The 17,293-nt window shown below is 40.7% G+C and overlaps 2 protein-coding genes across 4 annotated transcripts in view; both read right to left on the bottom strand.

Moving 5' to 3' along the window:
- Positions 1–15,575, bottom strand: part of LOC110441456 (lysosome membrane protein 2-like) — a 42,725-nt gene extending 27,150 nt beyond the window's left edge. Inside the window, exons 1-2 of one of the 3 annotated variants that reach the window (XM_021484606.1) lie at positions 15,297–15,575; positions 4,370–4,502 (exon numbers count right to left, since the gene is read on the bottom strand). In XM_021484606.1, coding sequence (XP_021340281.1) covers positions 4,370–4,489 — 120 coding nt within the window. In that variant the 5' untranslated portion in view covers positions 4,490–4,502; positions 15,297–15,575. Of the gene's footprint in view, positions 1–2,857; positions 2,921–4,369; positions 4,503–15,296 lie in introns of those variants that run through there. The other 2 variants (XM_021484607.1, XM_021484608.1) reach the window with 2 other exon arrangements.
- Positions 6,722–7,555, bottom strand: LOC110441454 (S-antigen protein-like). The gene has a single exon (XM_021484604.1). The coding sequence runs from the start codon at positions 7,553–7,555 to the stop codon at positions 6,722–6,724; it is 834 nt and encodes a 277-aa protein (XP_021340279.1).
- Positions 15,576–17,293: the final 1,718 nt, after the last annotated feature.

Genomic DNA, 17,293 nt, shown 5'->3' with positions numbered 1-17,293 from the left:
ACGTAATGTAAAATATAGTCCGTCAACTCATTGAAGGACCACCATACAACATGATGGTATACGTCGATAGTTCAATACAGTCAAATTATGTAGAAACAAATTACACAACATTATTTAAAATGTCATAATGAATTTTTGTTGATGAATAAATAAGATACATGTATCAAATTTTCTGATGCGTCATCGCGGAAGAAAAATGTCTAGACGCGGTGCACAGGCTCGGCTGCGAGTCTACGGCAGCCATCTTTTTACTTGCTCGAAGTGGAGAGGCGCTAAATTTCAAGGTTCTACATGTTCTGGAATGTGAAGCTGCAGTAACTAAATGTTAAATTAGACAGGAAACCAGACATGGCTTGAAAGGAAGAAACATTTGATATGCCATAAAGACGGTACCGCATGGATCTTGCACAAGGGTTCGTTACAAGTATCTGAAATTTACACAAATGTATGTATGTTTATGTGTGCTGTGACCCATATCAGTTATATTATGATATGTGTATTTCAGACATTTGTAACGAACCCCTGTGGATCTACGTTGCTTGCACAAAGCAGAATGGGTAGCTGGAGTGACAATTTCTAGGGCAGTTCATGATTTGTCACTACCGCTAGCAACCGTGAGCTGATACTCTTTTGCTGATTGCTCATTTTCGGTTGTTTAAACAATTTCTTTTTTGCTTCAATAAAAATGTAAAAATCTCATCAAGTGTTATCTTTGTTTAAACATGTCAATAGTTATCTCCCTTCGCAAAATCATACGCACAGGCAATGTTAATCTGGTCAAATTCATCGGCAAATGAAACGGGTTACATTTGGTAGTTGCATTGAGTCCAACTTGAGTAGGAATTGAAATGTAAGAATTCATTAAAAGATTTAAACATATGACGTCTGTGACCTTGAATGTTGAACAAGGACATTCAGTTGAACATAGTTTATAGTCTTCCAACCCAGCATGCTTCTGGCAAAAAAACATTATCCTAGACCTTTTTGTTATATAGCACAAGCCATTTAACGTTTTTAACAGTTATTGACCACTGTGACATTGAAAATGGGTGAAGGTCATTCATTTGAACATAGTCTTTCATCCAAGCATGCTACTGGCCAAATATCATCACCCTTTGATCCCTGTGACCCTGAAAAAAGGTGAAGGTCATTCATTTAGACAAACTTGGCAATCCTTCATCCAAGCATGCTACAGGCCCAATATCAGTACCCTGGGACTTTTGGTTATTAAGAAGAAGTTGTTTAAAGTAAAATATTGACGCCGGACGACGGACGGACGACGGCATAAGCTCACTTGGCCCTTCGGGCTAGGTGAGATAAAAACTTTGTGTTGTATGAATATCATCAGTTTGTATTGAAACATAACTGTCAAGATATGTAGGAGAAATAAGGAAAATCAACTTTTATCCAACAGTACAATGTACAACTTTTTCATGGCTGACCAAAGTTGAACAAAGTCCATATCTTTTGACCTTTGGGTTATCAGGGGATTTTTTTAGAAGTGTTCCTAATCATCAGCTTTCTGTCCCTGAATAGTTTTCCATTTTATTGTGTACAATGTACTTTGCAAATGAATAGCAACTGTTTACTGACTCGTGTTTGATAATTTTTGCTAGATTTATAGCGTTGAATATCTTCTGCAAACTAACTATAAATCTTAAAATATACTTAGCTGAAATAATATCAGTTTCTAAGAAAATTAGTATAAATAATATCTTAGTGCAGGTAATGTTAATCTATTGATTGCTGTAACAAATCACGAGTGGATAACGTGTTGATGGTCGTGTGGAAGTTTTCTGTCGTTCTGTCTCGCTCTCAGTCGTACCCGAGCTGTACACGAGTTGTCCCTAGCTATCTCTAGCCGTCCTCTAGCCATCCTCTAGCCGTCCTCTAGCCATCCTCTAGCCGTCCTCTAGCCATCCTCTAGACCTACTGATATGATGTCCTTTTGCTAGGTTATACTTATACCCCATACCCACATCGATGTACAGGGATTATAACATTGCCTTCAGCCGTAATCTCTCATAAAGGCTGATCAACCTATCATAATCAATTGTATTTGTACATGCATAGCCGGTCATTTGACAATTCACATTACATGTAGGTAATCCTGGGATCACCAGCGTCTGTCATAGAGACTTTGAAGCTCCTTACATCTACTTCCTAGTGTGACGTAACCATCATTGCGCATATATGACTATACTAAATATAGATTGAAAAAAGCCTAATTACGCAAACCTCGGATTAGAATTTCTGACCTGTATTTCCTCGTGCTAGATTTAATCAATTTCAGGTATTGCTGACTATGTCACATTGTACCTGGTGCATCCAACTATTGAGCATCATAATTGGTAATCGTTCAAAAATCTAAGACGTCAAGCACGTTACAGAATGTTCTTCAAATATGTCACAATTGTTGTTATTTTTATACGTACAGTGACTACGCACAACAAGAAAATATACATTGCCGACCATGCGAGGAAATAGGAAATGGAAGTTAGTACATTCGCTTATCACAAAGACGGCTCGGTTCTCCGCGTTCCTTCCACATTAAGACTCGCTCCACGTTTACATCCGGGTCAACAAGAATGATTAATATAAGTTGACATAAGTTTATTGTTATGTTGTTCTGTTGATCGACATTTTCTATGTTGAAGATTAGTAAGGAATTGACAGTGAGATTCTAGTTTCTATCCAGATGTTATCAATAGGGGTGTGTATCGTGAGTGATGCTGCGATACAAAACTATCACGAGAACTGGAAGATATAGACAATGTGCATTTAGCGTTTATTTGAAACCTGTCTTCAAACTGTCATCAAATAACAAAAAGTACTGTGTAGACATCATTCAACTTACTTCTATAGAACATCTTTGTCTGTGTTATATGCCCGGTTCTGTGGAGTGAAGCGGTGCGATCACCTGAATACAATATGGAGTCGGTGATTTAATTGAATTGTATCAATTCAGTACTCAAAGTCGGAAAAGATGTGCTAAGTGGATCTAATCATAATGAACTTCCAGAAAGTTCCGCTTTTTACCGGTTTTATTTTGAATGTGGAATGGACCCTAAAATGCAACCAAAAAAACTCCAAAACAAGAATGAAACCAGATATGTGTAAGGGCTATGTTTAGAGTTGAGGTTCTGCATTTTATATCCAATTATAAACACAATTTATCATATCAACTAAAACTTGTAAAAGTTGATCAGAATGATAAAGATATGTAACGACTGTCGTGGTTGTACTGTGTCTTATAAACATTGTATGATCATGTGTACAGAAACATTCTCAACTTAATACGCATATGGGCATGTTCAACTCTGTATAAGGTGATAAAGCACATGTTTAACTCGATATAAGAAGAACGTGCACAATTTCAACTAAATATGACGTAAACAGGTACATTATATAACTCGATATAAGGTATACAAATTATTTTCGACTGATAAAAGATGAACAGGTACACGATTAATTCGATAAAGGTGAACAGGTACACGTTTCATTCGATAAAGGTGAACAGGTACCCGTTTAATTCGATAAAGGAGAACAGGAACACGTTTAATTCGATAAAGGTGAACAGGTACACGTTTAATTCGAAAAAAGGTGAGCAGGCACATGTTCAACTCAAGCGAATGTAAACGAGCACATGTTGATCTCAAGCGAATGTAAACGTAAACGATCACATGTTCAACTCGATATTATGATGCAATACTTTCAACTTGATATAAGGTGAATAGGCACATGCTTAAAATATGACAAATTGAATATAAGTATATCTGATTTAATTAGGCATATAAGTTTGATATGCACATGTTCAATGTGATATCGGTCAATGTGATTAGGCATAGGTCTATTGCGAAACCATGTGAGTAGACAGCTCCTACGGTATTCGATGTAGACAGCATATAATTATCACGATTAAAGGTGAACGCTATCAGAACACTGAATACTGGGATGTATGCATCAATACCGAAAATATCACTATCAACAGTAAACAGTACAACAAACAAAGTTATCAAATGTGAGAGGTGAAATTAAATGGGGCGAAAATTGTATCATGGGTAAAGGACGAAATTTTCGCAGGGCGAGTTTCCCGGTATATAGTAACACACAGTGTTGATTTGTGCTCTTTCTGTGCAACAGGAGACTATAAGGCACACGTTTAACTCCATATAGGGTGGATGAGTAAACGTTTACATAAGTTAACGATATGTTTATAAAGAACAGTAACGTACTGGAGGTTTATACAAGATTATTCTCAATTTGGTAAATATTCATTTTAATTTGAAATTGGGGAACAGTATACTTTTTCGTAACAAATATGTCCTACTGTATGTGCCAAGGTGTTGACGTTGGTTTCCAGACTTACCTTTGCTATCATGTTTTGTATGTATATCCTCAGTAGCGGTATCATAACGATTCCGACAATGACTGACAGCAGTCCCAGAGACAGACATACCAGACTGCACCTCCAGGTCTTCTTACCCATGGTGTACAGGGCACTGTGGACAGCACGAGAACGACTGGTAATACAAGTACACAAGGAACGAGACAGCACGAGAACGACTGGTAATACAAGTACACAAGGAACGATATCTCTCCGAGTATATACCCTACCCAGTCATTCTATAACGGCTACATACACGTGACATCTTTTTATCAATCAAATATTCTGTTTATAGAGAGTTTGGACCTACATATAACTGGATTATTTTACTGTGCACTTGTAAAGTTCAATAACCCCTGGGCTTACTGACACTGACAAGATTAATGGGCAATATAATCTAATGATCTTATCGATCAGAGGATCGCTACATATTTTTATCTTAAGTAAATATTACTTGATTACGCGAGTTTTATATCATTTCATGTCATTCCCTTGCAAAATTAAAGAGTGAGGTGAGACCACGGATTTCAGTAATAATTGTATTTATCTTCAATATTTGGAAGAGTTCATTACCCTGGTGGTACCCTGTTGACCTATGTGAGGCTGCGGATATAATATATCATATAATTCCAATATTAGTCCTACAATAAAAGTCATTTTACATGTCAAACCAACTGCAGCATTCTATGTCAATGTATATTTCCCACAAACATGTCTTAGAAAGTGTTGGAAAATTCTTCGGCAAAAAACAATGCAAAATATATCCAAATAACAAAATGTCTTACTACTATGAATGATAATTCGTCAAAACAGCTTTCGAACATAAGGTTTATAAATTCGACACCACACACTTAAAGTGTTAAAAGTTGAAAGGAGTGTAAGCAATGTCGCCATTAGCGACGCTCCCAGTGCTCCCAAAGCATATGATACTATCTATAATAGTTCATAAATGTCACAAATTGTTGATATGTTAAAGAAGGGGTTAAAACGAAGCAAAATCAGGAAAACAGACATTGAAAACGTTTCAGGATACATTCAAATATTTCAACATTAGACTGTCGTTCTCCAAACTCCCAATTATGTTTCTTTTACGGCCCGTTTGATTTGCATCCTCGAAATTCAAGGGTTATACTCACTTCCGTTCCCTGCACCCCTGGAATATGTTATGATAAGATTGAATGCACACAGAAATATATCTGAGTGGTTTCTGTTTAAACGATAAAACTGACTAATTGCTAGTCTGCCACCTGTCCCTTTAAGAGTGCATAGCGCCGCCACTCAAATCAATAGCCCTTCAGTGTTACCGTTACGATGCCTCACGATGCTTGTGATACACACCAATAGATCCATCCTCGATATCCAGGGGTTACGCCCACTTACGCTCTCTGCAGCGTGCGTGAGCGTAACCCCTTGATATCGGGGATGCAATAGATTAAGCTTGTCTACTTGTATGAACCGCCAGGGGGCGCAAACAGAGCCTTCGACGTTATTGCGATGTATTCCAGAGGAACAGAGGATGTAGTTGAGTTTTATCCCTGGAATTTCGAACATGAAGGATTTGTTGCCAGCTAGAATATCCGGGCTGGCTCGGATAGGATTATCGGATGATCCCTTCTCTCAATTTACCGTAAATCCTTGAAGTCAGGCCTTGTTGAATTTCCGTTTTATCATCTGTGTCATATATAGCAATAGAAACAATGAAAACACACTTCATGGGACTGGGAAAGTTCGGAGACTTTTTGTTAAATGCTTAACTTATCTCTTTTGATTTTAAAAAGAATTTGTTTATATGTGTGTGTGTGTGTGTGTGTGAATAAAAAGAATAAAGAGTTAATTTGATTATATTAATATTCTGGTTCTCAAGCAATATATACCCATAAAAGTATTAAAAATTCAATTAAAAGTTCCTTAGGTTAAAAAAAGGCACAGAAATATAAAGTCGTACATAACGACTGTAATAAACAGTAACGATTGCAATTTATCATTTTTCTCTCATAAAAACGGTTGTATGTTTGTTTGTCTCTCCGTTCCGTCCGTCCCTTCCATCCCTTCCGTCCCTTCCATCCACTCTCCTTCCGTCCCTCCCATCCCCTCTCCTTCCATCCCTTCCGTCCCTTCCATCCCCTCCCCTTCCGTCCCTTCCATCCACTCTCCTTCCGTCCCTTCCGTCCCTTCCAATCCCTCTCCTTCCGTCCCCTCCGTCCCTCCCGTCCCTTCCGTCCCTTCCGTCGCTTCCGTCAATTCCGTCCCTTCCATCCCTTCTCCTTCCATCCCTTCCCTCCCTTCCCTCCCTTCCCCCCCCTCTCCTTCCGTCCCTCCGCTCCTTCCCTTGCCTCACCTTCCGTCCCTTCCGTCCCTTCCATCCCGTCTCCTTCCCTCCCTTCGGTCCCTTCCATCCCTTCGGTCCCTTCCATCCCTCTCCTTCCATCCCTTCCGTCCCTTCCATCCCCTCTCCTTCCGTCCCTTCCTTCCCTTCCATCCCTTTCCTTCCTTCCCTTTCGTCCCTTCCATCCCCTCTCCTCCCGCCCCTTCCGCCCCTTCCATCCCTTCCATCCCCTCTCCTTCCGTTTCTTCCGTCTCTTCCCCCTCCTCTCCTTCCGCCCCCTCCGTGCCTTCCGTCCCCGCTCCTTCCGTCCCTTCCGTCCCTTCCGTCCCCTCTCCCTCCTCCCTTTCCTCCCCTTCCTTCCCTCTCCTTCCGTCCCCTCCGTCCCTTCCATCCCCTCTCCTTCCGTCCCTTCCGTCCCTTCCAATCCCTCTCCTTCCGTCCCTTCCACCTCCTCTCCTTCCGTCCCTTCCTTCCCTTCCATCCCTCTCCTTCCGTCCCTTCCGTCCCTTCCATCCCCTCTCCTTCCGTCCCTTCCGTCCCTTCCATCCCCTCTCCTTCCGTCCCTTCCGTCCCTTCCATCCCCTCTCCTTCCGTCCCTTCCGTCCCTTCCATCCCCTCTCCTTCCGTCCCTTCCGTCCCTTCCATCCCCTCTCCTTCCGTCCCTTCCGTCCCTTCCATCCCCTCTCCTTCCGTCCCTTCCGTCCCTTCCATCCCTTCCATCCCCTCTCCTTCCGTCCCCTCCGTCCCTTCCATCCCCTCTCCTTCCGTCCCTTCCGTCCCTTCCGTCCCTTCCATCCCCTCTCCTTCCGTCCCTTCCATCCCATCTCTCCTTCCCCTTCCATCCCCTCTATCGAATGACAGTGATAATGATATGGAGGGTAGACAACTCTATACTACACGCTGACACAGTGCTGCTGTCGCTGCTGCTGCTGGTGATGATGATGACAATGCTTTTTATGGCGATGACGAGGTTGATGATTAATTAGTATTATTAAATGTAGCTATGTGAGAGTGTGTGAATGTCATTTTAAGAGGTCACTTTCTGCAGATAACTCGCAACTATTTTTGTACCGGAAGAAGTACATTCCTTAGTCGAACTAATTAAAGCAAGCACGTATGATACCGCCAAGTATAACTAAATTCGTCTAGTTGACAGCTCAAACTGCGAAACACACGCAGTATAATTGTTACATTAGTATGAGTCATAGTATGAGATAAAATACAAAAAAACGAAATTCGCTGTGATAATTTTATATAAACAAATGACAAAAGAGTTTCTTAGTACTTCTCTTGTACTTTCATTTCTATAGAAGTTCATCTGGGTAAATGAGTAAACTAAGGAAGTGTATATATATATTATATATATACATAGGCAAAGAAGTAATAACGGCAGTGCAGACAAAGACATTTGTCATATTTTCAGGGCGATCTGCCTCTTTATAAAGACAGGAACATGTACATATCACAACATAAAACAGAGAAAATCAATCACCATGAGACAATAATACAATAAAAAATACATAAACAAACAGAAGTTACTTATATAAAATAGGCTGTTGCAATTGCAACAATATGTATCATATACGTATACTAGCGGAAAAAGAAACTGTGCATGCGGAGAATTGTTATAGAACATGTATTACCAACTGTGCATGTATATATATGAAAATTCACACACATGACCGAGTATGACCCATACACACTATCCGTGTGTCATTGACAGTTTTTCCCGGCAGTTTGGCTCTATAGGCGTTGACCAGTTTGCACGTTTTTCTCGTCCAGCCATCCAATTCGACAATGAAATTTTATTTTTCAACTGTTGGGTTACTCTGTTGAGACCAGTGAACAGTAAAAACAGCATTATAACGTTTTAATTTGTGATTGCTTCAAGCTGGTATGGGCCAAGCCGTTTTCTCTACACGTTTTCATGTCCATCGAAACACAATCCGGGATTTGTGGGGACGAAATCAACAGTTTGGCCACGTCGGCGATCGACCTCGTGCGGGACGTCCACGTGTGACGTCACGTCAACAGGACAACTATATTCGGCCTGTCCACTTGAGAAATCGCTCCCAAACGGCAAGTTTGCCTGCACGGACAATCCCTGGGTTGCTACCAATAAGCCCGAGAACTGTACGGAACGGATTGCGTGAACGAGCTATCCGTCCGCGACGTCCTGCAATCCGCCCAGTTCTCCTGCCACGTCATCGTGTAGCACGTCTGGACTGGTGCAGAAGGCATCTGCGATTTACTCGACGGGATACGGCAGGCGTTCCGGAGTGTATCGTCGCGTGGGAGAACGTTTCCGTGACGCGTGTGTGGTACAACGACGTTCTTTCGGCGAAGGCAGCGTTATGATTTGGGGCGGCATCTCAGCCAACGGTAGAACGCCTCTGGTGGTTGTTAACGGGAATTTGAACGCGCTACGTTACCGTGACGAGATCTTTCGGACCCACGTCGTTCCATTCGTGCAAGGGCAGCAACGTCACATTACGCTACAGCAGGACAACGCCAGGCAACACACAGCTCGTGTCGCTATGGACTTTCTGGCCCAGCAGAACGTTGACGTGTTGCCCTGGCCGCCCATCGAACACCTCTGGGATGAAATGAAGCGCAGATTACGGGCATTACCTAATCAATCGGTCACGATGGCTGATTTGGCTGCAGCGTTGGTACAGATCTGGAATGCCATCCCACAAGCATTCTTGAACCGTCTGATCGGCTCCATGCGTCGACGTTGCCAGGCTTGCATTCAGTGGACATACGAGGTATTAACTGTGTGAACTCAGTATTGACCCCTGCTGTGTTTACGTCACTTCTGAGCGGAACTTCTTGATTTCATAACGTGGAAAAAGGAATGCAACTGTTAATAAATAACAAATAAATCGTCCCTGAAAACCTTGTTGTTCTACGTCATCCACATTTATTTTTATAGAATATTTTAGGCATGCACAGTTTCTTTTTTCCGCTAGTATATATATATACGCATCCATGACATTAGCTGTTAAAAGGACGTTCAACAAAACAAAACAAAATAAAAAACACCACATGTACACCGTGTAAGCCATTCCATATCACCACACAATACTCACACAAACCCCACACACAGAAGACCTATAGCCGCTCGCTCCTCGCACAAACCCCACACACAGAAGACATATAGCCACTCAATACTCACTCAAACCCCCAACACAGAAGACCTATAGCCACACAACACTCACACAAACCACACACACAGAAGACCTATAGCAACTCAATACTCACACAAACCACACACACAGAAGACGTATAGCCACTCAATACTCACACAAACCCCACGCACAGAAGACGTATAGCCACACAATACTCACACAAATCCCACACAAAGAAGACCTATAGTCACACAATACTCACTCAAACCCCACAAACAGAAGACATATAGCCACTCAATACTCACACAAACCACACACACAGAAGACCTATAGGCACTCAATACTCACACAAACCACACACACAGAAGACCTATAGGCACTCAATACTCACACAAACCACAAACACAGAAGACCTATAGCCCCTCAATCCTCACACAAACCCCCCACACAGAAGACCTTTAGCCACTCACTACTCACACAAACCTCACACACAGAAGACCTATAGCTACTCAATACTCACACAAACCCCACACACAGAATACCTATAGACACTCAATACTCACACAAACCCCACGCACAGAAGACGTATAGCCACACAGTACCCACACAAACCACACAATACTCACACAACCCCCCCACACAGAAGACCTACAGCCACACAATACTCACACAAACCCGCCACACAGAAGACCTATAGCCACTCCATACTCACACAAACTCCACACACAGAAGAGCTATAGCCACTCACTACTCACACAAACCCCACACACAGGTGACCTATAGCCACACAATACTCACATAAATTACACACACAGAAGACATATAACCACACAATACTCACACAAATCCCACACACAGAAGACCTATTGCCACTCACTACTCACACAAACCTCACACACAGAAGACCTATAGCTACTCAATACTCACACAAACCCCACACACAGAATACCTATAGACACTCAATACTCACACAAACCCCCCATACAGAAGACCTATAGCCACACAATACTCACACAAATCCCACACACAGAAGACCTATTGCCACTCACTACTCACACAAACCCCACACACAGAATACCTATAGACACTCAATACTCACACACACCCCCACACAGAAGACCTATAGCCCCTCAATACTCACAAAAACCCCACACACAGAAGACCTATAGCCACACAATACTCACATAAATTACACACACAGAAGACCTATAACCACACAATACTCACACAAACCCCCCACACAGAAGACCTATAGCCACTCACTACTCACACAAACCTCACACACAGAAGACCTATAGCTACTCAATACTCACACAAACCCCACACACAGAAGACGTATAGCCACACAGTACCCACACAAACCACACAATACTCACACAAACCCCACACACAGAAGACCTATAGCCACTCAATACTCACACAAACCCCACACACAGAAGACCTATAGCCACTCAATACTCACTCAAACCCCCCACACAGAAGACCTATAGCCACACAATACTCACACAAATCCCACACACAGAAGACCTATAGTCACACAATACTCACACAAACCCCACACACAGAAGACCTATAGCCACTCAATACTCACACAAACCCCCCACACAGAAGACCTATAGCCACTCAATACTCACACAAACCCCACACACAGAAGACCTATAGCCACTCAATACTCACACAAACCCCCCACACAGAAGACCTATAGCCACACAATACTCACACAAACCCCACACACAGAAGACCTATAGCCACTCAATACTCACACAAACCCCCCACACAGAAGACCTATAGCCACTCAATACTCACACAAACCCCACACACAGAAGACCTATAGCCACTCAATACTCACACAAACCCCACACACAGAAGACCTATAGCCACTCAATACTCACACAAACCCCACACACAGAAGACCTATAGCCACTCAATACTCACACAAACCCCACACACAGAAGACCTATAGCCACTCAATACTCACACAAACCCCACACACAGAAGACCTATAGCCACTCAATACTCACACAAACCCCACACACAGAAGACCTATAGCCACACAATACTCACACAAACCCCACACACAGAAGACCTATAGCCACTCAATACTCACACAAACCCCACACACAGAAGACCTATAGCCACTCAATACTCACACAAACCCCACACACAGAAGACCTATAGCCACTCAATACTCACACAAACCCCACACACAGAAGACCTATAGCCACTCAATACTCACTCAAACCACCCACACAGAAGACCTATAGCCACACAATACTCACACAAATCACACACACAGAAGACCTATAGCCACTCAATACTCACACAAACCCCACACACAGAAGACCTATAGCCACTCAATACTCACTCAAACCCCCCACACAGAAGACCTATAGCCACACAATACTCACACAAACCCCACACACAGAAGACCTATAGCCACTCAATACTCACACAAACCCCACACACAGAAGACCTATAGCCACTCAATACTCACTCAAACCCCCCACACAGAAGACCTATAGCCACACAATACTCACACAAACCCCACACACAGAAGACCTATAGCCACTCAATACTCACACAAACCCCACACACAGAAGACCTATAGCCACTCAATACTCACACAAACCCCCCACACAGAAGACCTATAGCCACACAATACTCACACAAACCCCACACACAGAAGACCTATAGCCACTCAATACTCACACAAACCCCACACACAGAAGACCTATAGCCACTCAATACTCACACAAACCCCCCACACAGAAGACCTATAGCCACACAATACTCACACAAACCCCCCACACAGAAGACCTATAGCCACTCAATACTCACACAAACCCCACACACAGAAGACCTATAGCCACTCAATACTCACACAAACCCCACACACAGAAGACCTATAGCCACACAATACTCACACAAACCACACACACAGAAGACCTATAGCCACACAATACTCACACAAACACACACACACAGAAGACCTATAGCCACACAATACTCACACAAACCACACACAGAGAAAACGTATAGCCACAGGACGTGTCAGCAGCTTGTATAGGTAAGGCATTTGTAGGTACACTTTGTAGGAAATAAACAAATTACACGTTTGCAGCTTTGCAAATGGCAGATCTACAATTTGTACATAGGCCTGTTATAATCAAACGATGTGTACTCATATGTATATGGTATATTCATTGTTTATATGTAAACGTGTCTTATGTAGTGCACCCTAATGGGATTAACGATATCCCATATATCTACATATCGTCTCTAATATTCCTGAACACATGTTTATGTACGTCTTTTTTATTGACAATGATTTCGGGGAAACTAATCGCCTATATTTAGATTTCAATTATCATGACATAACAATAGTATCGGTTCATCTCAGTATAAGCAAAAGTAATTGCATCAAGACCAGTTATCATAATTATGTGCAAAGATATATTAAATGGTACATTTTCAGCTCAGGGACATTGTGACGTAGCCAATTTAGCATTTACTTATATCTAAATAATATAGGTATCCACATGTACAGCGTCAGGTACAGGGACCCATGTTATTGAAGTTCAGGTCACAATATCATTGATGTCTAGATCCACCTGCACTGCATTCTAACATTTTATTATAAACCGTAGTTTCCCATAACAAAAGACATATAAAGTTCTGTCAGTGTCAACATTTTCGAATGAAGAGGGGCCTTAACTCAAAATGGAATCATGACCGACACAGACTAAACAACCCACAAGCGAACCCCAAGCATCTGCTATGCCTCGTCATTTGTTTCAGATCTTATAATTTTTCAAACATGACTAGTCAGTGCCTGAATTACCATAAACGGCCACTTCACCCTAACCTATTCACCTTAGCTATTTAACAGCAAGGCATTTCTTCTTTCATTAGCTTTAAAAACAAAATTTGCTAAACAGTTACATTTTTCTTAAGTCATCAGCTCAAATTTTACCCTATTAGGATTAGTATAATATTTTCTTTGGATAAGTCAGAAAAGTTGCTACAAATAATGATGAAATGGTACTCATCATATTCTCAATTGATACGGTATTGAAACAGGTCTATGTCATCGCCCTACCTCTACGATGTGATGAAACTTTCAGTCTAGTCATCGCTACTCTAAATTTACGAATATTTACAATATCGAAGAATTTTTGTATTCATAATTACATGTGTCAACCAGTTGTATATAAAACGTAGCTCCGGATGACCCGGTTAGCTCAGCAGTCCATACTTGTACAAAAACATCTGTACCTCTTTTAGATAGACACATAAACATACTTATACTACCTACCGCCTGCAGATACCCTACATAACCAAGTAAACAGCAATGACTTTACTAAACTTGCCTTATCATTGACATTATGCGACTCACACTGATCATGCAGTACATTATAAACAGATTTGACCAAATTATTTGCATTTCCACACACAATTGTTAACCAATACTTTATAATTCTATTATACCTCAACAGCCTCAAAGGCATACGAGTTCACCATATACAAAACTTTTCTGTGTGGTAGATTTGACATCCAGTTACCTTTTACAGAACTTTAAATGTAACCAATAGCCATAGCAGTATCATAATTATGGGTACACATGTACGTATAGGTACACATGTACTACGTATGGGTACTCATGTAAGTATGGGTACACATGCACTAAGTATGGGTACACATGTAAGTATGGGTACACATGTACTAAGTATGGGTACACATGTACTAAGTATGGGTACACATGTACTTATGGGTACACATGCACTAAGTATGGGTACACATGTACTTATGGGTACACATGTACTAAGTATGGGTACACATGTACTAAGTATGGGTCACTTGAACTAAGTATCACAGGGACCTGCGAATTTGTTACAACTACAACCAAATATAGCTGTAACAAATTATCCGGTCCCTGTGCTAAGTATGGGTACACCTGTACTGCATGGCTACATGTAGCTATTTGGCAGTGAGTAGAATTTCGCAAGGGGAAGGAAAACAAAAAAACTAAACAAAAACACACATACACATAAAACAATTTACATAAACGCATACACATTAAAAGCAAAAAATAATATAAAAATATATAAACATAACTATAGGGGTATATTAACATTATATAATGTTAGAATTTGTTGATCCTTAATACAAAATCTTCAATACTTCAAAATGTGAGCATTTCAATATGCTAATTTTTAATTAAGAGTAATATGAGGGCTATCGTTGAATAAATTGTTAAGATGGTACGTTTATTTTTAAGGCGATTACATTTGGCCACTGTATGTATATACCAAAGACTTTGATAGCAATTTCCATATGTACACACATGTATGTAAATGATCAAAAAGGGCATTGTATATGGTAACTTAAGCCTACGCATAGGACATTTCTTCAGTTCAGTAAATAGGTCACGATTATGAGATAGAAAACCTACCCGCTCTGTTGTTAAATGCTTGATTTCGGAATTCCATGGGTACACATGTACTAAGTATGGGTACACATCACGAGAAAGGAAACACACAGATCTAGACCACCTGTTGATTTTTACGTATATCCACAACACAACACATTCCCGTTCTCAACAGGCATGCTTCCCTCAACCATGGCCATACCGGAATGAGTTGGAACCATTCGTGATCGTCGGAGTTCACAAACAGGTTCTGAACGTCGATCAAAATAACTCCAACTTTGTTTATATATACTATGCGCCTCGCTCTGTACGGAATTTATTTAGTTTTAAATGTCGTTAGCTTTCGAGTTACTGTATACATACGGACGATCGAGTGGCCGTTGTATTGTGGTTAAGGGTCACTGACGCGGACAGGGTGCTCCGGGGCTATTAATGTGGACGTGTATATTTGACCCGCTTTGCCGTGGAAATGAGGTCAGCTAAACAACTATTTTGATTCGTTTTGTCCTTTTTTTGTAAATCTGATAGCAACACTTGATTTATTTGTTGGTGATTGTTAAGGTTCCAGTAACAACCGAGGTAGCTAGTCGTTGTGACACCAGGGCCGTTTTCGTTTATCGCGGTCTAAACGGTTAAACCGGTTGGACCAAAGTTGTTTGTTTATAAACTATGGTCGGACTCATTAATTTGATGTTACTTTCAGGTGATGAGCCTTGACAAAGCTTTGCAAGGCCTGCATACACATTTGCAGGTCCGCCAAGATTTATACCCAAAAATGTTACACCTACATTTTTATTAAAACACACTGAATACAAAAGTGTTCGTTAGAAACTTCAACTGACGTTGTAGTTTATCTTGTCCTCTTGTGTTGACGTTGTTGTATATTTTGTCCTTGTTTGTTGACATTGCTATATATTTTGTCCTTGTCTGTTGACGCTGTATTATATTTTGTTCTTATATGTTGACTCTGTAGTATATTTTGTCTTTGTTTGTTGATGTTGTTGTATATTTTGTCCTTGTTTGTTGACGTGGTAGTATATTTTGTCCTCTTGTGTTGAGGTTGTTGTATATTTGTCCTTGCATGCTGACGTTGTAATATATCTTGTTCTCTTGTGTTGACGTTGTTGTATACTTTGTCCTTGTATGTTGACGTTGTTGTATATTTTGTACTTGTTTGTTGACGCTGTAGTATATTTTGTCTTTGTATGTTGATGTTGTTGTATATTTTGTCGTTGTTTGTTGACGTGGTGGTATATTTTGTCCTCTTGTGTTGAGGTTGTTGTATATATTGTCATTGTATGTTGACGTGGTAGTATATTTTGTCCTCTTGTGTTGAGGTTGTTGTATATTTGTCCTTGCATGCTGACGTTGTAATATATCTTGTTTTCTTGTGTTGACGTTGTTGTATATTTTGTCCTTGTATGCTGACGTTGTTGTATATGTTGTCATTGTATGCTGACGTTGTTATATATTTTGTCCATGTGTATTGACGCTGTATTATATTTTGTCAGTGTTTGTTGACGCTGTATTATATTTTGTCCTTGTATGTTGACGCTGTATTTTTTTATTTTTTTTTATGTTGATGTTGTTTTTATTTTGTCCTTGTATGTTGACGTTGTTGTAAATTGTGTCCTTGTTTGTTGACGCTGTAATATATTTTGTCTTTGTATGTTGATGTTGTTGTATATTTTGTCCTTGACTGTTGACTTTGTAGTATATTTTGTCCTCTTGTGTTGAGGTTGTTGTATATATTGTCATTGTATGCTGACGTTGTAATATATCTTGTTTTCTTGTGTTGACGTTGTTGTATATTTTGTCCTTGTATGCTGACGTTGTTGTATATGTTGTCATTGTATGCTGACCTCGTTGTGAATGTTGTCATTGTATGCTGACGTTGTTATATATTTTGTCATTGTATCTTGACGTTGTTGTAAATTGTGTCCTTGTTTGTTGACGTGGTAGTATATTTTGTCCTCTTGTGTTGAGGTTGTTGTATATTTGTCCTTGCATGCTGACGTTGT

The sequence above is a fragment of the Mizuhopecten yessoensis genome, unplaced genomic scaffold, assembly GCF_002113885.1.
Source record: "Mizuhopecten yessoensis strain PY_sf001 unplaced genomic scaffold, ASM211388v2 scaffold715969, whole genome shotgun sequence".
Taxonomy (NCBI): Eukaryota; Metazoa; Mollusca; class Bivalvia; order Pectinida; family Pectinidae; genus Mizuhopecten; species Mizuhopecten yessoensis.
This window is presented reverse-complemented; position numbering and strand designations above follow the sequence as displayed.

What these genes read in the sequence shown, in the direction of transcription:
- LOC110441454 (XM_021484604.1), bottom strand. Translation starts at nt 7,555, where the DNA reads ATGGAAGGGGAAGGAGAGATGGGATGGAAGGGACGGAAGGAGAGGGGA.